Source organism: Piliocolobus tephrosceles, chromosome 16, assembly GCF_002776525.5.
Source record: "Piliocolobus tephrosceles isolate RC106 chromosome 16, ASM277652v3, whole genome shotgun sequence".
NCBI lineage: Eukaryota > Metazoa > Chordata > Mammalia > Primates > Cercopithecidae > Piliocolobus > Piliocolobus tephrosceles.
In genome coordinates this window covers 7,734,378-7,760,984 of record NC_045449.1, presented here as the reverse complement: position 1 = coordinate 7,760,984, position 26,607 = coordinate 7,734,378, and the positions used below count along the sequence as shown (strand labels likewise).

The 26,607-nt window shown below is 51.7% G+C and overlaps 2 protein-coding genes and 1 non-coding gene across 20 annotated transcripts in view; 1 reads left to right on the top strand and 2 right to left on the bottom strand.

Annotated features, from left to right (window-relative positions):
* The first annotated feature begins 890 nt into the window (after positions 1-890).
* Positions 891-8,417, top strand: RNF227 (ring finger protein 227). Of its 2 annotated transcripts, XM_026456298.2 has the most exons (3): positions 891-1,407; positions 1,509-1,596; positions 8,204-8,417. In XM_026456298.2, exons 1-2 carry the CDS (start codon positions 891-893, stop codon positions 1,562-1,564), a joined length of 573 nt encoding a protein of 190 aa, XP_026312083.1. In that variant the 3' UTR covers positions 1,565-1,596; positions 8,204-8,417. The 2 variants fall into 2 exon arrangements, with proteins under 2 accessions (XP_026312083.1, XP_026312082.1); XM_026456297.1 differs by lacking the exon at positions 8,204-8,417 and having other exon boundaries at positions 1,509-2,435.
* The window catches only part of CHD3 (chromodomain helicase DNA binding protein 3), a 28,430-nt gene continuing 5,815 nt past the window's right edge, over positions 3,993-26,607 (bottom strand). For 3 of the 17 annotated variants that reach the window (XM_023193271.3, XM_026456296.2, XM_023193280.2), the window contains 38 exons: positions 26,013-26,183; positions 25,690-25,814; positions 23,187-23,470; positions 22,822-22,952; positions 22,492-22,642; positions 22,149-22,342; positions 21,593-21,826; positions 21,202-21,405; positions 19,456-19,667; positions 18,660-18,791; positions 18,167-18,266; positions 17,558-17,749; positions 17,217-17,417; positions 16,729-16,866; positions 16,343-16,464; positions 16,023-16,196; positions 15,761-15,902; positions 15,380-15,511; positions 14,058-14,175; positions 13,724-13,848; positions 13,287-13,518; positions 12,802-12,968; positions 12,174-12,351; positions 11,627-11,692; positions 11,060-11,145; positions 10,776-10,909; positions 10,070-10,214; positions 9,736-9,898; positions 9,520-9,641; positions 9,279-9,414; positions 9,065-9,166; positions 8,748-8,876; positions 8,247-8,355; positions 7,925-8,057; positions 7,366-7,607; positions 6,166-6,329; positions 5,784-5,910; positions 3,993-5,299 (listed from right to left, as the gene is read on the bottom strand). In XM_023193271.3, coding sequence (XP_023049039.1) covers positions 5,059-5,299; positions 5,784-5,910; positions 6,166-6,329; positions 7,366-7,607; positions 7,925-8,057; positions 8,247-8,355; positions 8,748-8,876; positions 9,065-9,166; positions 9,279-9,414; positions 9,520-9,641; positions 9,736-9,898; positions 10,070-10,214; positions 10,776-10,909; positions 11,060-11,145; positions 11,627-11,692; positions 12,174-12,351; positions 12,802-12,968; positions 13,287-13,518; positions 13,724-13,848; positions 14,058-14,175; positions 15,380-15,511; positions 15,761-15,902; positions 16,023-16,196; positions 16,343-16,464; positions 16,729-16,866; positions 17,217-17,417; positions 17,558-17,749; positions 18,167-18,266; positions 18,660-18,791; positions 19,456-19,667; positions 21,202-21,405; positions 21,593-21,826; positions 22,149-22,342; positions 22,492-22,642; positions 22,822-22,952; positions 23,187-23,470; positions 25,690-25,814; positions 26,013-26,183 — 5,958 coding nt within the window. In that variant the 3' untranslated portion in view covers positions 3,993-5,058. The other 14 variants (XM_023193272.3, XM_023193274.3, XM_023193275.3 and 11 more) reach the window with 14 other exon arrangements.
* On the bottom strand, positions 10,505-10,643 carry LOC111527104. Its single transcript, XR_002726571.1, has one exon.

The following is a 26,607-nucleotide window of genomic DNA, read 5'->3' as shown; positions in this document are numbered from 1 at the left end:
CCAGGAGAGGAGGGTGAGAAGGCAGCTGTGTGTGGGTGTGGCACCATGAGGGGAATGTGGTTGTGAATACCATGTCCTGTTTACCAGTGGGAGAAGTCAGACCCCTGAGTCAGAACTTATGCTGGGGAGCTTTACTGGGGCCATCACGATGTGTGGGTGTCCAGGCCTCCGGAAGGAAAGGATTCCCAGCATTCCTAAAGCCATGGTCCTGGAATCTAGGTCCCTCCTTAGGCTGAGATACCAGCTGAGAGTTAAGCAGTTTGGGGAGAATGAAGTTTAGGAAGCCAGCCTTACAAGCAACACAGAGAGGTCATCTATAATGAGAATTGAGGACAAAATCGAGTCAAAGGACCCGGGACCACTAAAGGTTGGGCAGAATGGGCAGTGTTTGGAAACTGAGTGGGATTGTGAAACTCACTGCGAGCAACTGAATAGGCCGAGGGGGCTTTAGAGACCTGTGCGAATGACTGACGGCTGAGGCGCAGGGAGGGACCCGCGGATTTGCAAATGGTAGAATGAAGGCGCGCTGGCGTTGCGTTGGGGGAAGAAGGAAAGCCCCACCCCGCTCCCCGGCAGTGGGGAGGAAGGGAGGAATGGCTGCCTTGGCCCCCAGGGCTCCGGTCCTGGCACGGCCTGGGCCGCCTCCCCGACTCCATCATCGCTGTCATGCCAGGCCTCAAGCCTCCACCGCCCCCACACGTGCCGCCACGGGGAGCGGCCCGATCAAGGCGTGACGCTTAGAAGGGTGGGGCCTCACTTATTCCCCTATTTAAAGGGGAAAGAGGCCGCGGCGCCGGCCCCAGGACCCGACCCGGGCCTCAGAAGAGTCAGTTCGTTCCGTTCACGGAGCCGGCCGCGTTAGCGACGCCCTCGAGTTCGCGGCGGGCACGATGCAGCTCTTGGTGAGGGTGCCCTCTCTTCCAGAGCGGGGCGACCTGGACTGCAACATCTGCTACCGTCCTTTCAACCTCGGGGGCCGCGCGCCCCGCCGCCTGCCCGGGACGGCGCGCGCCCGCTGCGGCCACACGCTCTGCACCGCCTGCCTCCGCGAGTTGGCAGCTCGCGGCGACGGCGGCGGGGCGGCCGCGCGCGTGGTGCGCCTGCGCCGCGTGGTCACGTGCCCCTTCTGCCGCGCGCCCTCGCCGCTCCCGCGCGGCGGCGTCACAGAGATCGCTCTTGACTCGGACTTGTGGTCGCGATTGGAGGAAAAAGCGCGGGCCAAGTGCGAACGAGATGAAGCGGGGAACCCGGCCAAAGAAAGCAGCGACGCTGACGGAGAGGCCGAGGAGGAAGGGGAGAGCGAGAAGGAGGCGGGGCCTAGGAGCGCTGGGTGGCGCGCGCTCCGGCGGCTCTGGGACAGGGTCCTGGCGCCCGCGCGGCGCTGGCGGCGTCCGCTGCCTAGCAACGGTGAGGGGCTGCCAGGGGAGGATGCAGGGGAGAGAGCGCCGAGGAACACGGAGGTTCGTTGGCTTGCTCCTGGTGCCGCTAACCCTTCTTCTTTCCGCCAGTGCTCTACTGTCCGGAGATCAAGGACATTGCCCACCTGACCCGCTGCACGTTGTAACCGAGGAACTCGGAAGCCACAGCCGAAGGAAGGTGGGAGCTGCAGCCTCGCGGGGGCTGATATCAAGACTGCTCTGTCTCAGATCCCAGGATTGACATGTGATAAGAGAGATGAGCCGAGGGCAGGAGGGAACGCCCTGGGAGGTGTTGATGATGAGTTGGGGAGGCTCCTAGACGAACTCGCCCCCATCTACTGACTGTGCCAGTCTTACATTTTCAGGATGGAGTGGCCAAGGGATGATATAAACAAAGCCTACGTTACTGTGGGAAGAAGACAGACTGTTTTCTTAGCTGGGACTTTGGCTTTTGTCCAGGGTGGCTCTGGTGTGTGGGAGCAACAGGTCCCGTTTTAGCAATTCTTTGTCAATGGTTTGAATTTTTTTTTTTTTTTTAAGATGGAATGGGAGAGAAGAGGCTAATTTTCGCGTCATGTTAATCTCACTTCTCTGGCATGTAAGGGTGCTGATATGCCTGCTGTCTCCCCACTCCCAGTTCTGTGTTCCAAAAATTGAGATGGCTCCCTGCCTATGACTATGATTAGGAGCCTTGCTTCATTTCAGAATCTACCTTCAGCCTGCTAGGGCAGGTATCAGAAATTCCAAAGGGCATTTATGTGAGGCACCTAATTAGAGCCTATCAAAGTAGGAAAGGAGAGCCATTTGAAAGGCATCATATTTCAAACTTTTGCTATTATCTGTGTTATCTTTACAGTCACAGGGAACACTGGCGCTACTGAAAAGATACTTCTACAATTTTAAGTGTCTTTAAAATTTGTGTCCCATAATGGGACATCACCTATTGTATATATGCCATGTATTCTATTTTAGAATCCTGTAAGTATCTTATGACCATATAGTCATAGTCAAGGACCAGCAGCGTTGGTATACTGTCGATGGAAGTGCAGTCTCACTCCAGGATCCTACTCCAGACTTCCTGGATGAGACTCTGGCAGGGTTGTTTTTTTGTTTTTGTTTTTGAGACAGTCTCACTCTGTCGCCCAGGCTGGAGTGCAGTGGCGCAATCTCACCTTACTGCAGCCTCCACCTCCCAGGTTCAAGTGATTCTCCTGCCTCACCCACTGAAGTAGCTGGGATTACAGGCGCCTGCCACCACGCTTGGCTAATTTTCTTATTTTTAGTAGAGATGGGGTTTTGCCGTGTTGGTCAGGCTGGTCTCAAACTCCTGATCTCAGGTGGTGCACCCACCTCGGCCTCCCAAAGTGCTGGGATTATAGGAGTGAGCCACCGTGCCCGGCCAGACTCTGGCATTTTAACAATCCCAGGTGATTTGTGTGCATGTGAAAATGTAAGTATCATTGGTCTAGATCCTGGACTCTTTAGGATATCACCATCTGTAGATAGAATATTTAAAACATAATAGGTATGACTGATAGATTATTTTATCCAAAGTTCTAAAGTAACATTCTATTGCTAAAGAAATCCTAACCTACTATGTTACATTTTTCTCTTAAAAATGTGAACTTATTAAGTATTCACCTCAATTTTTAGGGGTCTCCAACCTTTTTAAACTATTTTTGATTGACAAATCATATACACTTATGAGTTATAAACCTCAATTTTTGTAACCCTATTTTGGCATTTTCCTGTCCTTACGTCTCAGCTTAAATGTTCCCTCTTCTGGGAGGCCTTTTTCTGCCTTCAACGTAGTAGAGCCCTTTCCCCCACCCCTCTGTAACGTAATGCCCTGTTTTATTTTTACTGCTTTTATTTTCATGCTTTGTGGGTGTCCTCACTGGAGTGTAAGCCCCATGGGAGCAAGGGCTGACCTGTGACTGTTTTATCTCCAGGGCCAACAGCAGTGTTACTGTATAGTATGTACTGGCTTTATATCTTATTTTTTTTTAATATAATAGCCTTGTGAACTACATGTCTGGCCTCTCTCAATCTCTGAGAAGCTCTGTTTAGTGAGCAATAAACATCAAGGAAGTGCCTAGCAGTTCAAATCTTTAGTAAGCTAGACAGATCTGACCCTCAACTCCTTAAAAAAAATAAAAAGTGTGCCTTTGCTTCATACTGGAACTGAACCTGTGGAGCTGTAGTGACCTCTACTGACTCTTAGGGGAACTAAAGTGCAACTTGAAGGTGGAAAGGATGATCAAAAGGATGGCTGGAAGGCAGTTTTGAATCTTGCTAGGCACTCCTCCCACTACATTTCTGTCCAGTAAGTCCCACTCTCTCTGAAGTCAACCTGAGGCCATGTAGGTATCTGCTGCTCACCCTCCTTCTCTACACTGAGCCCATCACATGGTTGGGGCTGGAAGAACCTCAGTTTTAGTGAATCATCCAAGAGATAAAAATGAGGAAAAGGAAAAAGTCGTAAGATTTTTTTAAAAAGAAAAGGCAGAAAGCAACAACTTTTCTTATCCCTCCCCCCAAAACTCCCCCCCATAAAAAATAACAGAGCACACAGAAAGGAAAGTATAATTTATATGTACAACCAATAAACCTGATACAGAAGAGGGGATCAGGACAGACCAGGAGTGGGTGTGAAGAGAGACTGGGAAAGGGGCAGCAAGAAAGTGAAGGGGCAGCAAAGAGGAAGTGGGGGGTTCGCCATGCAAACTGCCACTCTCCCCGGCCCCTCCTGGGAGGGGGGGATGTGCCCACATTTCCCTTGCCTGCCCTCCACTATTTTGCTCTGGTCCCAATGACAAGGTAGCTCCCAAGACCCTGACTAGGTCCCCTGCCTGACTTAATGCAAATTTAGTCTGTATCTAGGCCTTGAGGAGGGAGGGTGGTAGAAGTCTTCCAGGAACCTAAGCCCCAGAACTGGGGGCTTCCCCCCCCCACCGCCGCCGTCTGGCCCATTGTATTCTCTCCCACCCTTCTAGGTTACCTGGGTCCCTAGAACAGGTTGGGGAGCTCCTCTTTGGTTTAAGGGAGTATCACCCAACCATTACTCTTTGTAGGGGGTGGTCCTTGGTCCCTAGGGAGGGGGGAACATTCCCAACACAAGATGCCGGTACACAGGAGGTAACTGAGCCAGTGAACGGCGCCTTTATTCTGAGGCTGAACAGCAATTGACTTCCTCCCTCATAACTGCTCCACCCTCCATGTGGGGAGAGGTAGGGAACGGTAACATGCAGCCACCCCTCCTCGTCCCTTCCTCCCTCCCAGGACTCATTTTCATCCCTCTCTAAAAGTCCCCCTCCTCTCTTCAAAGCTCTCTTCCCCGCAAAAGTTCCTAAAGGCCAGGCAAGGCTAATTCTCCACTTCTGCATGAGATGGAGCTGATTCTGCAGGGAAACAGCTGGGGAGGCTCCACCTCTTGCCTCCCCACAACCATTTACTGGGAAGTTGTGTATACTTGGCAGTGGGGGAGGAAGGTACTTGGAAGACCCTGCCAGCCATCTCCCACCCAGACCTCTTCTCACCAGCACAGTCTTCAAGGCTTGGTGGGAAAGGCGCGTGGGAGTGGAGAAAGACAAAGGGCCCTTCTTGAAGAGAGGAGCTGCAGAGAGGGGCAAAGGGGTTCCTAGCCCAGTGATGGCCCAAGGGGTGGGGAAGGTGGAGGGCTGGCAGCAGGCCCCAGCGCTTGAGCTGGGGGTCGGCCTCGGGGACGGGGCCTGGGTGAAGGGCAGGCCTGGGATCCAGTCAGTCGTCTATACAGATCACCTCCCCGGCTCGGGGCTCCTTCCGATCCAGCCCGTCTGACACCAACGCCCCCACCATTTCCTTCTCCTTCTTCACCAGCACTGGAGGGCCGTTGGTGGCGGCTGTTTGGGAAAGGGGTAAGGGAAGATCAATCCCCACATTACTCCCAAACAGCACTTCATGACAGTGGTGAATTCTCACTTGTAGATCACCTCCTGCCACTTCCAGTTGCCCCAGGTAAGGGTGGGAAGACCAGGGCAAACCCCTTTCCCTGAGATTCCACTTTATGTTACATGATTGAACACATGTTCCCAGTCTATATCCCTCGGGTTTCATATTCACTTTCCCTTTAAGGAACCTGGAGGGAGGTGGCTTGGGTAGAAGACACCAAGTCACAGATCTACTAAAACTCTGGTTTTTGATAAAGGAGATCAAAGAGGGGTTAAGAAAGGGATGGGGGGACAGCCTAGAACAACTCTATCTCATAAAACACCAGATACCACCAAGGAAATGAGATGGACTAGAGCAGTTAAAGGGCAACTGAGCAGAAATAAAGTTTGGCAAAGGAGGAGTGTGAGTAGCAGGGGTAGGAAAACACCAGCTGACCTGTGATGAAGGACCCTGCAGGCATCTGGCTGTAATTGGCGCCTGCGGCGGCCAGGGCCCCTACGGGTGCGGCGCTGAAGGCCGCCCCGTACCCCGGAGGTGTAGCGTAGGGACCCGGGGGGAAGGCCTGGAACAGAGAGTAAGCAGAAGTTGGAGTCAGTTCATAGTCTGTGAGAGGAAAGAAGCTGTAGGGGAGACATTATGAGCCACACTCCACAACTACTGAGGGTAGGATACACAGGCAGGCAGACTCACTCAAGGGTGACGACTGTGTTCTAGCAAGATGTTTTTCCATATTGTATAGGATTCTGATGGAAGTGTTTGTATGTGTGCAGGAGGAACCCAAACAGGGAAAACTGGAGCTAGGGTGAAAGAGGGTTACCGGTGTGGGGTGAGGCTCCGTGCCCTTGCTGGCCAGCCGGCTGAGGATGCTGCGCTCGGACATCTGAAGGCGGGCTGCGATGGGGGGTATTCGGGATAGCGTGGCTGGCAGGCGGGTCACGTCCGCCTTCATGTCGCTCAGCAACTCCTCCAGCTGGTTCAGAACTGGGGCCCGGGCCACAGAGAAAGAAGGGCAAGAGAAAGACAGGGAAATAGAGAGATGGAGCCAGGAAAAGAGAGGCATCAGATGGACAGATACAGGCAGAAAAAGAGCAAGAGAGGAGGACACAGATGTCAAAGAAGCAGAGATCAAGAAAGTAAAAGAAGTAGACAAAAAACAGAAGCAACTCAGGGGAAAAGAAAAAGTGTCAGGAAAAGAGAGAGACCAGATCACCACAGAAGACAGATGGAGAGAAAGAAGAAAGAAAAAGGGAGCATGGAGGAAAGGAAGATGGGGGGGACATTGGAAGACATGGGGGCGGGGAGTTGTCAGAACATCTCATACTGGAAGAGCAAGGTTTGGGGTTGGGGATGATGGGGAGGAAATAGTCAGGAGGCATGGGAGGTGGTAAGTGTCAAAGCTTTAAGGAATCAAGGTTTTAATATGTAAGGGGAGAGGGAGGTTAGAAGGTCAGTATTACAGATTCAAGGAATTAGAACAGGGATCAAAGGGGCCAGGAGTCAGTGACTACATCAGGCAGGATTAGATGGTTAGAGGGCTTTGGATATAATCTCTATCACTGGCGAGGTAAGAGGCGGTAGGAGGAAAGGTCGAAGGTCAAAGGGAAGTTTCATGGAGTAGGGTCAGAGGGTTGGATGGGTGGTAGTTTCTGCCTCACGGGGTGAAAGATGTGAGGGAATGTGATTTGTTTGACCAGAGCCAGGGATTTGTATGGTGCACACACAGTCCAAGGCCCCTAACTGGATGATGTCGGCAGTATGGCGGGGATGCGGCTCCACCGCCAGTGAAGGGGCCCCACTGTGTAGAGGGGACATGGAGGCTGGGGCAGGTCCCTCTATGGGGCATGGTTGTGAATGCTATCAGGCGTGGATGAGGGTTGGTTTGCACAAGTCCTAGAGGCTAAAATCCAGGGGGGTGCCAGGTTGGTAGGGGTGGGGTTAGAGGTCAGAGGGGGGTGGTTCAGAGGGTAGAGGGGTCAGGGGGTGGGAAGATTTTGAGGGGTGCGGGGTGAAGACTTACGCAGCGTTGTGGGCCCTCCCCCGCGCGGGGCCGCCGCGGCCCTTACCCTTGTGCAGGACGGCGTTGGCCGGCTTGTTCCCCGCCAGCGACTCCTTGGAGAGGTGCTGGTGGCTCTCGGCCAGGCACTCGGCCTCGGCGAAGCGGGCGTGGAGGGCCATGGCGGGGTGCGCCGGCTCCTGCGACAGGTTCAGGTAGGCCGCCCGCCGCAGCTGCTCCTCAATCACCAGCGCCTGCTCCAGGAGCTGAGGGCACAGGGTTGGGAGGTGAAGGCAGGGCTCTGCCAGCAGTGGCTGAGTGGCGGGCGGGGGGACTGGACACAGCAGGAGACCCACCCTGCCCTCACTGCTGGCCCAGAGCACTCCTAGCTCCAAACCAACTGTGAACGTAGCATCAACCCTGACCCAGACCACACTCCTAAGCACAAGGTTACACTTTGGTCTTGGCTCCAAGCATCACCTCAGCCCTGAAGGTGTTAACCTTCCCTAGGTTCCAACTAGATCTGACCTCACTTCTGACCCAAGCCCGTCTATAACCCGTTCCTGTCCTCCCTCATTCCCACCTTGAACCTCCGGGCCAGGAACTTATTTTTCATCTCCAGAAAGTTCCCCTTGTTGGCTTCAGTTTTAAATGGCTCGTTGATAATGGCAAATTGAGCATCATTCTGGATGTCCTGCCACCGTGCATAGCCATGGCTACCAATGAAGGAAAGGGAACCATCAAGGAATTTAACAGGAATGGGCTTGGCTTTGAACACTTCTTCCTTTTGGCCTGACTCCCCAAAGCAGCCCTGTCCCCGGGTGTGAAATCATCATCCTTTTTTTTTTTTTTTTTCCGCCAGCTTGAGAGAACCTTTTCCTTCTTGCACGTGTGTCAAAGGATACAGGACAATCCCAGCCAGAAGCCAGTAGTCGTGTCTTCTGTGCCAGATCTCATTGAGTTTGCCCGAGGAAATAGCTGCCCGTTCCTCATTCTGCCACAGTGTGTGAAGCTCTGCAAAGAAGGCAGCAGACAGAAGAGGCAACAGGGGTTTGCAGACTGCCCTCAGTCCAACAAACAGGTAGAGATGGGGAAACTGAATAATGAAAGGGAACTAAGGGCTCCTGAAGAGGAATCGGTAAAGGTTAGGTTAGGAGTTCGGAACAAACTCCGTTACTAACCAGGTTCGAGTTAGAATTAAGAATAAAAGTGGGATTAGAGCCAGCTTTGGAGTTAAGAGGGATACTTAAGAAAGATTTAGAGCAAGGATTGGAGTCAGCATGCAACATACTTCATTGGAAGTTACTTGGAATTAAAGGTAGCAGGAAGCCTCAGGCAAAGCGAGAAACCCCATGAGGATGAGCAGATCCCCTTGAGGAGCAGAAAGCAGCGAGAGTCTCCCCAACCTGTGAAGCCACCATCTGCGATATTGAACATGAACCGGGGCTTCTCTGTCTTTTCCTCTCGTCGCCCATTGGACCGTGGCTCATCTCGAGGCCCTGGTCGAAGCTCCCGGTCACCTTTTACATCTTCTGCTAGGACAGACAGGCCAAAGCTCACACCTCAGGACACCTTCCTCCCAGGTCCCAAGACTACTATCTGTACTGTGCTGTCCTGGCCTTTCAAACAGCTACCCGCCCAGGACCCAAGCATTTGGTTCCCCAGACTCCACCTCCCCTGATGCCCTCAGGGACCCAGGTGTCCGGTCCCTTCCACCCATTACCTCTCTTGCCCAAATCCCCCGTTTCCCCCTCCGGCCTCTCCCTGTGTTCCTGTCCATCCATCGGCTTCTCCTCCCCCCTTTCTCCTGGCGTCGACTCTGTGGCTGTGGGAGGGGGTAGGGGATAGGAAGGGAGGATGTTACCCTCATCCTCTGACCCCAGAAGAGGGACATCCCAAATTCTAATCCCCCATCACTCCTAAGGCCATGCACCCACCTGACTTCTCTCTGTCCCCACGGTACCCAGGTTCAAGCTCCATCTCTCCAGGTACCCCTGGCACCTCATCCTCTAGAGGAATCTTCCTTGGCTCCAGCCGCTCCCCGAGTGATGGGGCTGGGCTGGGGGCGTCAACCTGTAAGAGGACAATGGGGTCAGGATGAGCTGAAGGGCTCCCAGGCATCTGGCCTCCAAGCCCCCTCCCCTCCCACTCCACAGGGGAATGTAGGGAGCCACACACCTCTGTGTCCATCTTCTCCCCAATTCTGCTGTTCTTCTCTGGCTTTTCCTCCTGGTTTTCAGCTTCCTCCTTCTCAAGAGGAGTCCTTATGCCTTCTCCTTTCTCACTTGGAGCTGGAGTAGCTGCAGGGGAAGGCACAGTGATAAAGACAGAGGTTCTCTTGCCCTGACTCCTGGCTTCCTTTCTGTCTCTCCCACCATCCTGATTTCTGATTACCAGGTTTAGAGGTGCAGGGACTGTTGGTAGCAGAAGCCTCAGGAGTGGTGGGAGACGTTTTGGTAGGAGAGGAGGCTCTGGAGGAGCGCTTAGAGTCAGCGCTGGGGTCGGGCATCAGTTCCGGCATTGACCAACGCCCATTGATGTGCTCAAACTCCTGCACCTGGGGTTGGAAGGACAGGTGTCAGCTCCAGGCACTTACAGACAGACAGACAGGAAGCTCCAGTCTCCTCCGTCTCACACCAGAGCGAGCTTACAACTCAGGGACAGAGGCAGAGGAAGGACAGAGACTAGGCAGCCGGCTTGATTTTTTGGGTGAGAGGAAGACTGATACCTTCTTCTTGACGAGAGACATGACTCCAATGCGGGTCAACACCTGCTGGCGACTCAGTCCCTCCCGAGGGACCCCATCGGCAAAGGTTTCAGAGCCGTCTGCCCCAGGCTCACACAGATGGCGCATGAACAAAGATACATAGGCCCTAAGGAGCACGGGGTGGGAGGACGGTTAGGGGAGCCACAGAAGGGGTATAGGGCAGTGAGGAAGATGCAAGGATGACTGAGGACCCCCAAGTCCCCAAATCCTCAGGTGCTCCAGGGCTCCTCCCCTGGGCCTCTCACTCTCACCATTACCAGCCCTCCAAGTCCTAACCGTGCCCCTGCGCCCCATCCCTGGCCTTTCCCCTTGGCCTTGGTACTTAATTCCTGGGCCCCATCAGTCAGCTCTTCATCCTTTCCACCAGCTCCTCCTGCCAGGTGATTGTGGCCAAGTAAATGTGAGGCTAGGACAGCCCAGGAGAGGTTCCTTGCTTCAACACCTCTCCCCTGGGGAGGATGCCTGGCCCCTCTACTCTAGGCTCGGCTGAGGGGAGGTGGGGTGGGCTGAGACCACCCCCCAGGAAATCGAGCCAGGAAGTGTTGTATGGCAGGGAGGGTGACAATCAGTTGAGTAAGGTCACATCATATGGCGGCCCCAAGGAAGAACGGAACGCCCAAAGCTCTTACCCTTGCATCCAACTCAGCCCTGTATCACCCACACTCACTTAAACTCCTTCTCAGTCTTGCCCCTCAGGTCCCGCACCAGCCACTGCGTGGTGAAGGCATCCTGTGGTGGCATCCCCCAGCGCATCACGGCATTGAGGAAAGCCTTCCGCTGACGGGTATTGAAGCCCAGCACCTGAGGGTGGGGGCAAGGAGGCAATGGCGACAAATGTCCAGGGTTCTTAGGTCTTGTCCTTTCTACCCTCTGTGATCCAGGCCCCAATTTCCAACCTTCTGCCCTCATGCTCTCCTTGGAGAACTCGCGAACACTGGGCCCAGCTCTCACCTCAATGTTGCCCCCGACTCGGGCCAGCAGTGGAGGCAGTGGCTTATCTTTCTCATTCCGGAGCTGCCTCTTTGACTGCCTACGCCCTGAGAGTGGGGATGACATCAGTTAGCTGATCCACCACCTCCTCTAAGCCTCAGTCCTCCTTAGCACCCCATTCCCACAAGATACAGAACACAGGAACATTCCTATCATGTTTGAGGTGCTCCCAATTCTCTCCACCCAAGCACTTCAGAACTACTAACCCAGTGAGTCTAAAAGAACCAGTCAAAAAAAAAAGAACCAGTCATATTTTAAAATTAATAGCTGATATCTGACAAAGGCCCAGATTACCAGTGGGAATGGAAAATGATTCAGCCTTTCTTGATCTAGTCTATGTGGTCACACAAACAGAAGTTTACTAGTGGAGAGACTATCAACATTGCTTCCTTTCTGCTCATCTACAGTCGAGTTTTTCCACACACACACACACAAACACACAAACACAGATTTTTTACTTGTACAAAAACAGTGGGCTTAAAGCAAACTGCAAAATAAAATGGTAAGAGTCAGGAACACAGATGCCACCTTCAGGACGTTCATCGAAGTCTTCATCCTCCTCCTCTGAACCCACCGAGTACTCTGACTGGTTGTCTGTGGGGGTGGAGAGGGCCCAGTGGTCAGGGAGGTCTCTCAGGATATGCCCATGCTGGGGCCCTTTCTGGCTGGCTTCCTCCCTGCCGAGACTTGTCTACCTTTATTCTGGCCTTGGCCCTTCTGGGAACGCCAGGTCACTGCCCAAAGTCTGACTTGGGAGCCGCATATCCTACACCATCTTCATTCACCGCCCACCTTCAGTCTCTGGGCCCCTCTGGTTCTTCTGCCAAACCTACTCTAAGCAGTGGCCCTGGGTGCCCATAGGATGCCTGTGCAACCACCAAATAGTTTAAATCACCTGCAAACCCACCTGGCCTCCGGGTAATTCCTAATGACTCTACCTTACGTCTTTCCCTTTTAGCAGGGGAAGGCTCTGACTTCTAGGCTTCTCTCTTACCCTCTAAGTAGCCCCAGCCTTAAGTCCCTTCTCATCATCACTTTCCCCGCTTTTACTGCCTGCATCTGGGGCAGTCCTCACCTTGGTCTTCCTGAGCAGCATCATTGTAGTTAACTTGCTTGCGAACCCGCTTGCCCTTGCCTAGATTCCGGGCCAGGTCTTCCTGCTGTTGCTCATAGTGATGCCTCAGCAGCTTCTCCCAGTAGTCAGGGTCCACATTCTCCTCCTGCTTGATGATCTCTCGCTCAATTTCCTCAATCTGAAGGGCAGCAGAATGAATGAACACTGGGGGTCTCCTTCTTTGCTAATCCTTCCATGGCAACGAAATCCCTACTCTGCTGCATCAGCCCAATCCGGTCTCCCCAGTCCTGGAGCTTCGTGACTCTGCATACATTTTCTGGACATTGTGCATGTTCCATGCCATCTCTTACCTGCAGCGTGCTCTCCTCATGTTTTCTAAATCTCTCCTCTAATCCCTCTGACAGTGTTTCTCCTGCACTGTCTCAGAAGGTACCCTTCTGTGTTTACCAGTACTGTCTGTGCCTACATTTCTCTCTGAAGGCCAGTCTCACCTATTAGACGAAGAACTTATTTGAGGTCCACTACTGTTCTAAGGGGGACGGACCCTCCTATTTCAAGGCCAAGTAAAGGATACTGCCTTTTGGAGATGGCCTGGGATAGATAATGTCTGGCCCCCAGAGCCTCTCACCTTGTCTTCTTCCCGCACGACGTACTGTGCCACCTTGAAGGAGCTGAGATACTCATTCATGTTCTGCACGTCAGTGTCCTCAGTTGCATCCTGGTTCCGGTCCAACAGCCGAGCGATGGCCTCGTTGTCATAATGAATCACACTGCTGTCTTCCTCCTTGTTCTCCCCTGGTGAGAGGGAACACAGGGAACTTTGGGTTCCAAAGTTTAGAAAGGCTGATGGGAAAGCTTCTACTCTGCATCCTTTTCACAGAAGCCCTGGAGAAGGCTCTTTCCCTGGGAGCCAATGTTGAAAGGTTTATGTTTTGTTTGTTTGAACCCTACAGGCAAAGAAAGAGGTCAACCTTCCTCCAAGGGCCACTAAAAGAAGGCTCTCCTTCCCTCAAAGGCTGCAGAGAAGAGTTGTTTTTCCCTCCACAGGGGGCCGAGAAGTACTCCTGGGAGAGCAGGGGCCTGCTTTCACGGAGCTGCAGAAAAGGTTCTCACCCTCGTTTTCATCCTTGAACAGCTCTTCAGTGCCAAATTTGAGAATGTCGTCAAGCTCCTGCTTGGACATGGAGCCTGCCTTGGAGCCCAGCCCAGGCCGCACAACCAGGTGTGTCAGCATCATCTTTCTCTTGGCCACTTGTGTGATTCGCTCTTCCACTGACGCACGAGTCACAAACCGGTAAATCATCACTTTGTTGGCCTGGCCAATCCGATGAGCCCGGCTAAAGGCCTGCAGGGGCAAGAGAACGTGGCGGGTGGGCCAGGGGCGTGGCCGGGGAGAAGCTGCCCACATGCTCAGGAAGTAAGGCTGCTGAAGAAGGGTCTTCTCTCCTCCCAGAAGCGATTTATTTCTGACCCCGGAACATGACACCTTCCTCCATGAACCCACATCTCCTTGCTAAATGGTGCAGGGGCTCCAGGATGCGAGTTCCCACCTGGATGTCATTATGGGGGTTCCAGTCAGAATCAAAGATGATGACAGTGTCAGCTGTGGCCAGATTGATGCCCAGGCCCCCAGCTCGGGTGGACAGGAGGAAGCAGAATTGTTGGGCTCCAGGAGCTAGGAGGTGAGAGTTGGATCAGGTTTTTCTTGTACCCAGTAGGTCTGTCCACCTGCTCCTAGACGTTCTCTGATGACAAACAACCATGCCCCCAACTCAAAGCCTAAGTTTCCAATGTCCCCCAAGCCAGTCCCCCTCCCATCCCAGGGACCTATCACAGGTTTCTCAGGCCTCCCACACCCACCAGGGACCAGTGTATCTCCCTCACCATTAAACCGATCGATGGCCTCCTGCCTCAGGGCACCAGTGATGCCACCATCTATGCGTTCATACTTGTAGCCTTCATAGTCTAAGAAGTCCTCAAGCAAGTCTAACATTTTGGTCATCTAGAGCAAGAGAAAAGGATGGAGTCTGGAATAATGAGGTGGTGGGATAACCTGCTTATTCTCACTACTCCTTTATACAAACTCAACCCTGATCCTCACACCTGAACCCCTGCCCTGTCTTAAGCTCCTCTTTATTTCACATTCTTGTCACACTCTCTTTTTTATTTTTATTTTTGAGATGCAGTCTCATTCTATTGCCCAAGCTGGAGTGCAGTGGTGCCATCTCAGCTCACTGCAACCTCCACTCCCGGGTTCAAGTGATCCTGCCACCTCAGAGTCCCTAGTAGCTGGGACTACAGGTGTGCGCCACCACGCCCAACTAATTTTTGTATTTTTAGTAGAGACGGGGTTTCACCATGTTGGCCAGGTCTCAAACTCCTGACCTCAAGTGATCCTCCTGCCTCGGCCTCCCAAAGTGCTGAGATAACAGGTGTGAGCTACCATGTCTGGCCCTCTTGTCACACTCTCTTGATTTAAGATTGTTTCTCCCAAGGCAGAGGTTCTCTGTGACCCATGAAAAGGTTTCAGGGAAATCTAGGAACCCCCTGAAAATCCATACAAATTTGTGTCATTGTATGTACAGTTGTCTGGAGAGTGGACCCAGAGTTTTCATCACATTTCCAGAAGTTCTGTGTCTTCACCCTCACCTGCCAATAAGATGAAGAAATAATACCAATCTCTAAGGAGGCAGATGGCTCACCCTCACCCTTCCCCCATGCAGCGGAAAAGGAACTAGAGCTGGACTTCAACTTCCAAAAATCTTAAGAACAGGCATCAGAGGCCAAGAATAAACTTGCTATACAGTAATCCCAGCACTTTGGGAGACCGAGGTGGGCAGATCACCTGAGGTCAGGAGATCGAGACCATCCTGACCAACATGGTGAAACCCCATCTCTACTAAAAATACAAAAACTTAGCCAGGCATGGAGGTGGGCACCTGTAATCCCAGCTACTCGGGAGGCTGAGGCAGGAGGATCACTTGAACCCAGGAAGCAGAGGTTGCAGTGAGCCCAGTTCACACCCCTGCACTCCAGTCAGGGAACAAGAGAGAAACTCCGTCTCAAAAAAAAAAAAAAACTCTTACAGGAGGAATTTCCTCATTTGTCACACTGGAGCAGCCACAGGAAGATGGGAAGAAATTAAAGTGTGGAGGATGAGGGGAGGGAAGAGGAAGCAGCTGTAGACAGCTAAGGGCACAGGTCACCTGCGAGAAGATGAGTACTCGGTGTCCTTGCTCCTTCAGCTTTCGCAGCATCTTCTGGAGCAGCATGAGCTTCCCAGACGACTTAATAAGTGCCCCACCCTCATAAGCCCCACTGGGGAGTTTGGGGGACTCCTGAAAAGGGAGGAGAGAGGAGGAGGACGGGGTCAGTTGGAAACATCTCCCCATATTCTTACCATGCCTAGAAGGCCAGATGCCCAGATCCAGCTTCCACACATTCCCAATTCCTACTGCTCTCAGAGACCCAGTCCCTGGCCTTCCAGCGCAGCTCCACCCTTGTGGCTCAATACCCACCTCCCCACTACTCCCCACCCATGTTTTCTGAGAGCGGACATTCGATCAGCTCCTGCTCTATGTATCTACCATAGCAGCCACGGGAAAAAGGTATGGATGGTTGCAGCACTTCTTAAGATCCATCATGATATTAAGCAGCGACACCTGGTTCCCACCACCTCGTGAATTCAAGGCCTCAAAATTTCGAGTCAGGATGTATTTGTAGTATTTCCTAAAGGCCAGGAAAGGGGTGTAAAAGAAACATAAATAAAGGAAGCAATTATGATATGGCACTTGGAACGCTCCCATCAATCCCCAACCCCCACTCCAGGCAACTTGTCTTGCATCTTACTTCTGCATGGGGCTTAGCTCCACCCGAACGATGAGCTCTGTCTTGGCTGGCATGTTCTTAAAGACATCTGCCTTGAGCCTCCGTAGCATATGTGGCCCCAGCAAATCATGCAGTTTCTTGATCTGGTCCTCTTTGGATATGTCAGCAAACTCCTCCAGGAAGCCCTCCAGGTTGCTAAGAGCCAGGAGAGAAGAAAAGTAACAGGTTGGCAAGTTATTTGCCACTGATCTCAGGCTTACCAGCTCAGATGAATCCTCTACCGGCTCATTTTATCTGCTCCACCTCTCATCTCTGCCAACTACCCTTAGGGAACCACTTACTTAAATCTCTCTGGGGTGAGGAAGTTCAGGAGATGGAAGAGCTCCTCCAGATTATTCTGCAATGGGGTTCCTGTCAGCAGCAACTTATGATCTATCTTGTAACCATTGAGAACCCTGAAAAACTAAAAGATGGGGCAAGGCAAGGCAGGAGAATGGGCTTATTAGTGGCAAATGACCGACCCACAGCATCAGCCTTTCGCCTTTCTCTGTCCCAGCTCCCATTTCACTCAGGATCAGAGGCCCCAAATCTTTGGCCCTCTCCCCCTTCCAACCTGGACGTCCTCCCAGACTAGAGAAAATCCCCAGAACTTCGTTTGTTTTTTTTAGGACCAGGGCAAGCAGGAGCCCACCATTTCAAGCTTTTGAGGTCTGGGAACCTCACTCACCTTGGACTGGTTGTTCTTGAGTCGATGGGCCTCATCTACCACAAGACAGGCCCAGCGGATAGAACCGAGTGCTGCCTGATCAATGGTGATCAGCTCATACGATGTCAGGAGAACGTGGAACTTCACCTGTGCCTCCCTCTGCCAACATAATTATTGCCCATTCAGCTGCCACCTGACAACCATGGACTTACACCTCCAGACACCTTGTCCTGACTGTGGCTCCCAACAGGAACCATTACTCTGTTCTCCAAGCAGGGATTACAGACCATGGCCCCTAAACCTCTGCCCACATTTCCAGTACTGACAGATCCATGTATGCCCCTGGGAGTACCTGCCACATCTCTAGGATGGTAGTGCAGAGACACGAGGACAGGTGGAGGAAGAGGAGAAAGGTGAGGAGAGAGGGGAATAGAGAAACTGAATTCCTGGCTGAGAAAAAGAAGTGACAGATTTGAGGGTCTTAGAGGATATGAGGTAGAGGGGCTTACCTTCATCTTAAAAGCTTTCTTGCCCCCTTTGATGGCGTTGTCCTCAAAGGAGAATTCATTCTCACGAATGATGGCCCGGCTATCCTTGTCACCCGTGTATGTCACCACATAGAATTTGGGTGCCCACATCTGGAACTCCCGCTCCCAGTTAATGATGGTAGAGAGTGGGGCACTCACCAGGAAGGGACCTTTTGTGTGGCCCTGGGAGTCAAGAATGGGGGCGGCATAAGTCTAGGCTAGAGGCTGTATACCCCAGTCCTCTGCCAGCTACACCCCTCCATCTTCCCCCTCCCCACTTCCCCAGTCCAGGCGGTCCCCTTCACGGTCCTAGAGTCCAGCACCTCCTTATAGAGTGAGTAGAGGAAGACAATGGTTTGTATGGTCTTGCCCAGCCCCATCTCATCAGCTAGAATGGTGTCAGTGCCCTGGGCCCAGGAGAAGCGCAGCCAGTTCAGCCCTTCCAGCTGGTACATGTGCAGGGTGCCTCCAGTGGCTGTGATAAACCGTGGCTGAGTCTCATATTTCACGGTAGGCTACAGAGACAAGAAGTCAGAAAGCTCAAGGAAATAGCCAGCGGCTCCTCCAGTCTTAGTCTCCTCCTCCCTGGCATGGATACCAAGTTGGATTACAATTCCCTCTACTATGGCCTGAGTTTACAAAAGTTCTCACATCTAGTCTTCAGCCCCTCCCCCTCATTCCGCAAGACAATATCCAGCAGCACCATGGGAAGGGCCAGCTGGTGAAAGAGCCGCCAGTGGCCTATCTCTAGCAGCTCCTGCCCTTTTAGGCCAAAATTCTTAACCACTCTTGGGGCAAGGCTGGATGCTGAAGGAAGAGCTACTGTTCACAGAGGTTACTGAATCTCTGGGAAGTTCCATCCATAGTAGCCCTTGGGAAATCTTCGATCACCATAGCTCCAGAAACAAGAAATGCCAACTGAGAGGACTCACATCATTAGTAGGAGAACTAGGAGGCCCATCACCCTGTAGCTCCTTCTTCTTCTTCTTATACTTCCGGGGCTGGGCAGGGTCTTCCCCCATAATTAGTTCTCTGGAAAAAGAGTGGCTCTGAATGAGGCCTCATCGTTGGGAGTCCTACGCTTTCTTTTCTGAACCCACTCCAGACCTACTTCCCACTGTCCATGACCTAGATTTTCCCGTATTTCCTTTTTCCCAGGCTTTTTACCCTTGCCCTTTGGATTTCACCTCAAGAACCAGCCCTCCCCACTCTTGAACATTGTCTTCTCCACTACTCAGCCAGATACTGTTTCTGTTCCTTACACTACCTCTTTGGCAAGCCCATCTCAAACAACCCAGCCCACGTGGCCATTGCCCTGAACTCCAGGTTGAATCAGTCCCTACTATACCCTCATTTTACGCTGGAGTTTTTGCTTTCATGCCCTCATCCTCAGAATCTCTCGAATCCACAGGCTCGTTCCCTCACCGGTGTCTCCAGTAGCTTTGCTTATGTTCTTCATATTCAGGGATATTCATTTCATCTTCCTCCCACGTGGACTGGTCATATGGCAAGTCCCTCCATTTTACTAGATAGTGGTAATTCCCCTTTTTATCCACACTGTGGGGCAGGACGCCATAAGGAGGAGCAGGAGGAAAAAAAAATCGCACAGATCACAAACAGCAAGAAGGCCTGAGAAACACAATTATCAGCAAACACACAAAATTTGTCACCCAACCTTCAACAGTGGGCGCTGGAAGGGACATGAGAATAGTTAACCTGGCAGCCTAACCTTCTCAGGGTGGTATCCTAAAATCAACTATCACAAAACACTCCTGGAGATCCCTCCTTATATCATTTGTTCACCTAATCACTAAGTATTTTCCTCATGGAACGCAGAGTCTCGTGAGGAAGACAGCATTGAAATAACTAAATAAATACCATAACTTTAGGCAGTAATAAGTACCATGAAGAAGAAATATTCAAAACACTGGTCTGGATGAATTATGTCTCTCATGTTTCGCTTTCATGCCCTCATCCCCAGACTCATGTGCTATGTCTTATGCCACTGGAGATGACAAAAGAGGCACCGCCTGGCCGAACTTTCCTTCTGTTTTCTCCCATTCCCCTGGAGGAAACAAGGCCAGAAAGGCTGGAGCTACAGCAGAGGTTATCAAGGTTAGATCAATTACCTGGTTAATCAGCAAATACTAACATGAGGCCATCACCATGGTAAGAATAGTGTCATATACCAGGTCTTACTTCCCAGGGACCAAGGATTCACCTGTGGTTGATGATACGGTGGACAGTCATCCACTCTGGCTTGATGCCAAAACGATAGTACTTCTCCTCCATCTCAGCATAGTGTGGGTCTTTCACTTTACGCTTGTCACTCTTCCCATCATCCTCGCCGGAGCCATAGTCCAGGGGCGGGGGCTCATCCATGTCATTCTTCCGCTGGTAGTTTCGGTACATAACCAGATGGAAGATTTCCAGCTGATAGGGCACAGAAAAATGGGGAAGAGACAGGCCTGACACTCACAGAGGACAACAGGGAATGGGGAAGAGGCCAGCAGGAGGAACGGGACAGGGAAAGGGAGCTATGAAAAAGGATGGATTGGCCGGGCGCGGTGGTTCATGCCTGTAATCCCAGCACTTTGGGAGGCTCAGGGGTGCGGATCACCTGAAGTCAGGAGTTCAAGACCAGCCTGGTCAACATGGAGAAACCCTGTCTCTACTAAAAATACATAAATTAGCCAGGTGTGGTGGCACATGCCTGTAATCCCAGATACTCAGGAGGCTGAGGCAGGAGAATCACTTGAACCCATGAGGTGGAGGCTGTAGTGAGCCAAGGTCACGCCACTGCACTCCAGCCTGGGCAATAAGAGAATAACAGGCGCATCCCAGCACTTTGGAAGGCTGAGGCAGGTGGATCACCTGAGGCTGGGAGTTCGAGATCAGCCTGATCAACATGGAGAAACCCCATCTCTACTAAAAATACAAAATTAGCCGGGCGTGGTGGCAGGCGCCTGTAATCCCAGCTACTCGGGAGGCTGAGGCAGGAGAATTGCTTGAACCCGGGAGGCAGAGGTTGCAGTGAGCCAAGATCGTGCCACTGCACTCCAGCCTGGGCAACAAGAGCAAAACTCCATCTCAAAAAAAAAAGAAAAGAAAAAAGAAAGAAAGAAAAAGGATAGATTAGAGACAAATGAGTCAAAGCCAAAACAGGAGAATAAATAAAATGAAACAGATGCAACAGTTTCAGAAGACACGGCCTGGGTGGGGCTGTTATGAGCAAAAGGAGATAGGGAATGGGGTTATAAACATTGAGTTTTTTTTTTTTTTGAGATGGAGTCTCGCTCTGTAGCCCAGGCTAAAGTGCAGGGGCGCCATCTTGGCTCACTGCAAGCTCTGCCTCCCGGGTTCACACCATTCTCCTACCTCAGCCTCCTGAGTAGCTGGGATTACAGGTGCCCACCACCATGCCTGGCTAAATGTTTTGTATTTTTAGTAGAGACGGGGTTTCACTGTGTTAGCCAGGACGGTCTCGATCTCCTGACCTCAGGTGATCCGCCTGTCTCGGCCTCCCAAAGTGCTGGGATTATAGGCGTGAGCCACCACACCCAGCCGATAATTTTTTTTTTTTAATAGAGATGGAGTTTCACTATGTTGCCTAGGCTGGTCTCAAGCAATCCTCCTGCCCTGGCCTCCCAAAGTGCTAGGATTATAGGTGTGAGCCACTATGCCCAGCCAGGAATATTATAAAACATGGAAAAAAACAGATAAGGAAGGATGTGAAGTTAAGAAAGGCTATGCTATATCTGAGGGAAGAAAGCTAATGGAGACTGAGAGAAAGAGGACTGTAGACCAAAAGAACCACAGATGGAAACTAAGCAAGTAGGGTATAAAGGCCAGAGGCCTGAAACGAGAGAAAATGAAGGGTATGGGAACCCAGCAAACAGGAGTAAGAGAGGGAGAGGAGGGCAAGAAATGAGGTCATGGGGGAGAGGGAAAGCAAAGGTCCTAGTACCTGGAGCTCCTTGGCCCAGGAGCAGTGCCAGTAGGATAGTCCCACCCACTTGACAAAGAACTCTCGCTCTGATCTGCCTTGAAGAGGACGCGGGGCTGGGACATCTGGATTCCCGTCTGCCTGCTGAGGGGCTGGCACTGCTACAGGTGGCTCCCCCCACCGCCAATGCAGGATCTTCTGCACTCGACCCTTCAGCACAGGGCACTTTGGGATGGACACGTACAAGGAGGAGGAAAAAAAAGAGGCAGAAAGAACCCATCGTTAGATGAGAGGATAGGGGTCCCACAAAGGGGGGAGTGCAGAGAAAGGAAAAGCTGGACATGTGGGCCCCAGGGATGGGGGAAGGGGTCAGGCCCGACAGTAAATACAGAGGGGAGATGTTTCCACTCACTGTGCATCGGGGACACAGCCATTCACCATTGGGAATGTCAGGCAGGGGAGGGTTTAGACAATGAATGTGGTAGGAAGAGATGCACGCGTCACAGCACAGAAGCTCCCCGCCGTCCTTGCACACGCGGCAGTACTCCATGTGATCATCCTCCTCCTCCTTCTCCCCTTCTTCCTCTCCCTCCTCTTCGTATTCTTCCTCTTCCTCCTTGGCCTCCCACTGGACCCCCTCCTTCTCCTAGGGGGCCAAGGACAGACACACAGACAGATGGCAGAAGTTAAGGAATGAAACTGGAAGATACAGGCAAAGACAGGACACCTGAATCCTAGAAGTGCAGAGAAGACTGGTGGGAACTAAAGAAAAGGACACTCCAGTTTCAGAAATGCTGATTCTGGGAGCAAAGGTGTGGGAGAAAGGAATACATTAGGATCCTAGACACTTGGACATCTGTTACTAAGAAGTCCAGCCATCTGGGGGTAGGAAGAGGGTAAGTGAAACCAAGGGGGAAAGAGATGGGTGGGTTCCTCAGGGCCATCAGATGCTGGCATTAGGTACTCACACAGTGAGGGCAGCTCCATTTGCCCTCGGGAGCCCGGTCAAGCTCAGGATCAAGGCAGACGAGGTGGTAGGCACGAGGGCAGGTGTCACACAGAATAATTTCCCCACCCTGCTGGCACACCTCACAGTAATCCTGGTGATCCGTCTCGTAGCCATCAACCTCCTCCTCCCCGGCCACTGCAGGACAGCCCAGGACTGTCATATACCCCGGTGCAGGGATAAGGAAGTGGGGCAGGGGGAGATGGAGAGAGAGAGGGAGAAGGGTTGAAGAGAGAAGTCAAAATTGAAAATAAGAATGAGAGGACGGCCCACTGACAGGATCACACGCAGTCAACACTCCTTACCCTTCTTCTTCTTCCTTCCTGGCCGGCCTCTCTTTAGTTTCTTGGTGCGGACAGGGCCATCAGGCCGGCCTGAGGCACTGTGGACACTGCCACTGTCCAGGTCTGACTCCTCAGCCTCTGGTTCAGGACCTTCATCACTCTGAAAAACATACTGCCCATAGCCCCGTGGCCGTCAGTGAGGCAGACTTCATTCCACACCCTCCCCAGGCCTTTGGCTTCCTGCTTCGTCGTCCCTCACAGATTCCTGTCTCTGGATCCTTGGCCCTCACGGATCCCTGTCTCTGGATCCTTGGCCACCAGGTGTTTAGCAGACAGGGACGGGTCACTCACCGAGCCTCCTTTCTTCCTCTTGCCACCCAGCAGCCCTAGTTTTATTTTGAGCGGTGCCATTTTCTTTCCCCGAAGCTTCTTGCGTCCATCAGGCACTCGGGGGCTCTTACTCCGCCTCTTATGGCCTGGACCTGAATGAGGAGTTGGGTGAGAAGAGGAAAAAGGAGAGGTCATGACATCCTGGAATAATGGAGGTCACAGGAGCCTCTGGACTCCTCTGTGGGCTGTGGTTTCACTAAGCCCCACTTCCTGGAAAGCATCTCTCCTCCGGCAATCAGGGCTGGGAAGGCGAGAGTTCCAGACTCTAATGTGAAGACATGCGGTTTGGAAGGTGAAATGACAGTTGTTGGAAGAGAGTTCCCTACCTTTGCCCTCTTTGGTTTTGGCTCTTCGGATGGGTGGGGGCTGGATATCAGCAGCAGGGGGTGGTGGAAGGGCGGGGGGTCCGGAGGGTGCTATGGGGGTGGCCGACGAGACAGCAGCTGACACCTGCTCAGCTACAGCTGCTGCTGCTGCTGCCGCCGCCGCCGCCACAGCAGCTGCTGACCCCTTGAAGGGGTTGTTGGCGCTGAACTCTCTCCATTTGGCCCCAAGGATGGTCATCATCTTAGACATTGGGATCTTAGGATTCTTCTTAGCAATCAGGGGCCTGTAAATACAGAAGCAGAAAACTCGGACCCTTCACAGATGGTCTGGGAACACTGCCATCTCCCCTCATCAATTAAATCTATGTACATGCTAGGATTCCTGGGTGGTGAGAATATGTCCTATTAGGAAAAACAGCCATTTAAGAAACTAAACAAAAATAAGTTTTAAAAAAACGGGGAAAGAAAAGGTTTAAAAAAGCATTAAAAAAGAAATACAGACCAGGCACGGTGGCTCACGCCTGTAATCCCAGGCTGAAGCAGGAGGATCGCTTGAGCCCAGGACTGTGAGATAAGCCTGGGTAACAAAACAAGATCCTGTCTCTACAAAAAACTAAAATTAAAATAAAAAAATATAATTAGCTGGGTGTGGTGGCGCCTGAGGCTGAGGCAGGAGGATGACTTGAGCCCAGAAGTTGGAGGATACAGTGAGCTATGATCATACCACTGCACTGCAGCCTGAATGACAGAATGAGACCCTGTCTTTAAAAAAAGGGAAATAGGCCGGGCGCAGTGGCTCAGGCCGGTAATCCCAACACTTCGGGAGGCCAAGGCGGGCGGATCATGAGGTCAAGAGATGGAGACCATCCTGGCCAACATGGTGAAACCCCATCTCTACTAAAAATACAAAAATTAGCTGGGCATGGTGGCACACGCCTGTAGTCCCAGCTACTCGGGAGGCTGAGGCAGGAGAATTGCTTGGACCTGGGAGGTAGAGGTTGCAGTGAGCCGAGATTGCGCCACTACACTCCAGCTTGGCGACAGAGTGAAACTCCGTCTCAAAAAAAAAAAAAAAAGGAAAATAAAAAACACCAAAATAAAACTGAAAAACATAAAAGGTTAAGATAAAATTAACAAAAATACTTTACTTTTGTATACTACTTTACAGTTCATAAAACACTTTCACATACATTATACCTTATCTCGTCCTCACAATAATACTCTTGAGTTGCTATGATTCTCTGCATTTTACTAGTAAGTTCCATGGGCCCTGAAGATGGGCTTCTGTAGGACCAAGTGTGAAAGAGATAGACCATGCTGGTTCTGCTCTGGGGTGGGGTGCTAAACACTTGTGCTGACACGGGTGAGCCATGGTGCTGAGAAAAGCCCCATGTTCAGCAGTGAGGTAGGTGAGACAACATTACTAATGACAGTCGCCAGTTACTGAATGCTCCCTAGGGGCCAGGCGCTGATTGTACTGTGCTTTCCATTCACCGTCCCACCCAACCCACACAGATTCCTATGAGGTATATATTACTATTCCCAGTTTATAGAAGAGAAAATTGAGGATTGAAGAGGTTAAGTTGCTTGCCCAAAATGTAACCAGATCTGAACCTCAGCAGCTGCCTCCAAAGCACTGAACTGATATGTTAAAGTGCCTCCTCCCCAAAAATACGTCTGTACTGTTTTCTTTTTCTTTTCTTTTTCTGAGATGGAGTTTCGCTCATTGCCCAGGCTAGAGCACAGTGGCGCGATCTTGGCTCGCTACAACCTTCGCCTCCCGGGTTCAAGCGATTCTCCTGCCTAGCCTCCTGAGTAGCTGGGATTATAGGCATGTGCCACCACGCCCAGCTAATTTTTTTTTGTATTTAGTAGAGATGGGGTTTCACCATGTTGGTCGCAATGGTCTTGAACTCCTGACCTCAGGTGATCCACCTGCCTTGGCCTCCGAAAGTGCTGGAATTACAGCCGTGAGCCACCGGACCCAGCCCATCTCTGTTATTTTCTACTCTACTATTTTCTACCCTTCTTCAGGAGCCACTGAAGCTCAGGTCCCACGGCCAGCAACAGACCCTCCACTATTACCAGGGCCTAAGGAAGGGGCATGGGACCTGCTAAGTGAGCAAAGGAAGTTTAGGAACACTGATGGTATCTCTCAGGTCCAGCTAGAGAGAAGTCACAGAGCAGAAGATGGAGCTGTTGGGGCAGCGGAGGGCTCACTATATTCTGTCGTCACTTCATTCTGTTGGGAAAGAGTTCTCTAACCCAGCACTGGAATTACGATCGCCCCTCCACCCCTCGCCCCTCAGTGAAGAGGTCTTAACTGGGGTTCTTGGATCCTTACGAGTCTAGGAGTTCCCTGAAATGACATGTGGAATTGGGTGTGTATATGCCGTGAATTCTCTGGAGAGCAGTTTCATAGCTTTCATCAGATTCCAAAGGGTCCAGGGCCTCCCTCAAATTAAAAGTGTCTATTAGCGAAGATTCCCCAGTCTTACCGCACCTCATGAACTGGCTGAAGGCTTTGTAGTTGGTGAGTGTGTGGTAATCCTCCTCAGAGAACACATGCTCCACATCCTCCAGGCCCCAGGTCAGAAGCAGAGTTGCTGATGACTTCTGCTCTACTTGCTGAGGGAGAGGGGCTTTGGTGAAGCAGGTGCTCCTCCAGGCCCTATTCCAGGCCCCACACATACCTGTCTACCTACCCACCAGCTTCCCTGGGCTTTCTTGCTTCTTGCTCCATTCTCCAGTCCAGTCTCCATTCCTCCCCTCCTCATGCCCATCTTTAATGCGGATTTCTCACTCTCATTCCCTAATTCTACTCACCTTTTGCCCCCCATCTCCCTCTCCCTTTTTCCGCCGCTTTGTCTTCTTCTCCTTTTTTTCTCGGTGCTTCCTTCTTCGTTTCCGACCTGGTCCGGTTCCATACTCACTGCCCCCACTCTCTGACTTCTCCCGGTACTCATCTCGCTCAGAACCAAATTCTTCCTCACTGTCCTAAGAAAAAGAAATAAAAATAACATTTATTCATCCCTACCATTGCCAGAAACTGTTCTCAGCACATACCATATCTTATCTCTTTTAATCTTCACAACAATCATATGTGATAGAAACTAATTTTTTATCTCCTTTTTTTTTTTTTTTTGGAGACGGAGTCTTGCTCTGTCGCCCATGCTAGAGTGCAGTGGTGTGATCTCAGCTCACTGCAACCTCTACCTCCCGGGTTCAAGCAATCCTCCTGCCTCAGCCTCCTGAGTAGCTGGGATTACAGACATGTACTACTGCGCCCGGCTAATTTTTGTATTTTTAGTAGAGATGGAGTTTCACCATGTTGGCCAGGCTGGTCTCGAACTCCTGACCTCAAATGATCCACCCGGCTCAGCCTCCCAAAGTGCTGGGATTACAGGCGTGAAGCACTGCA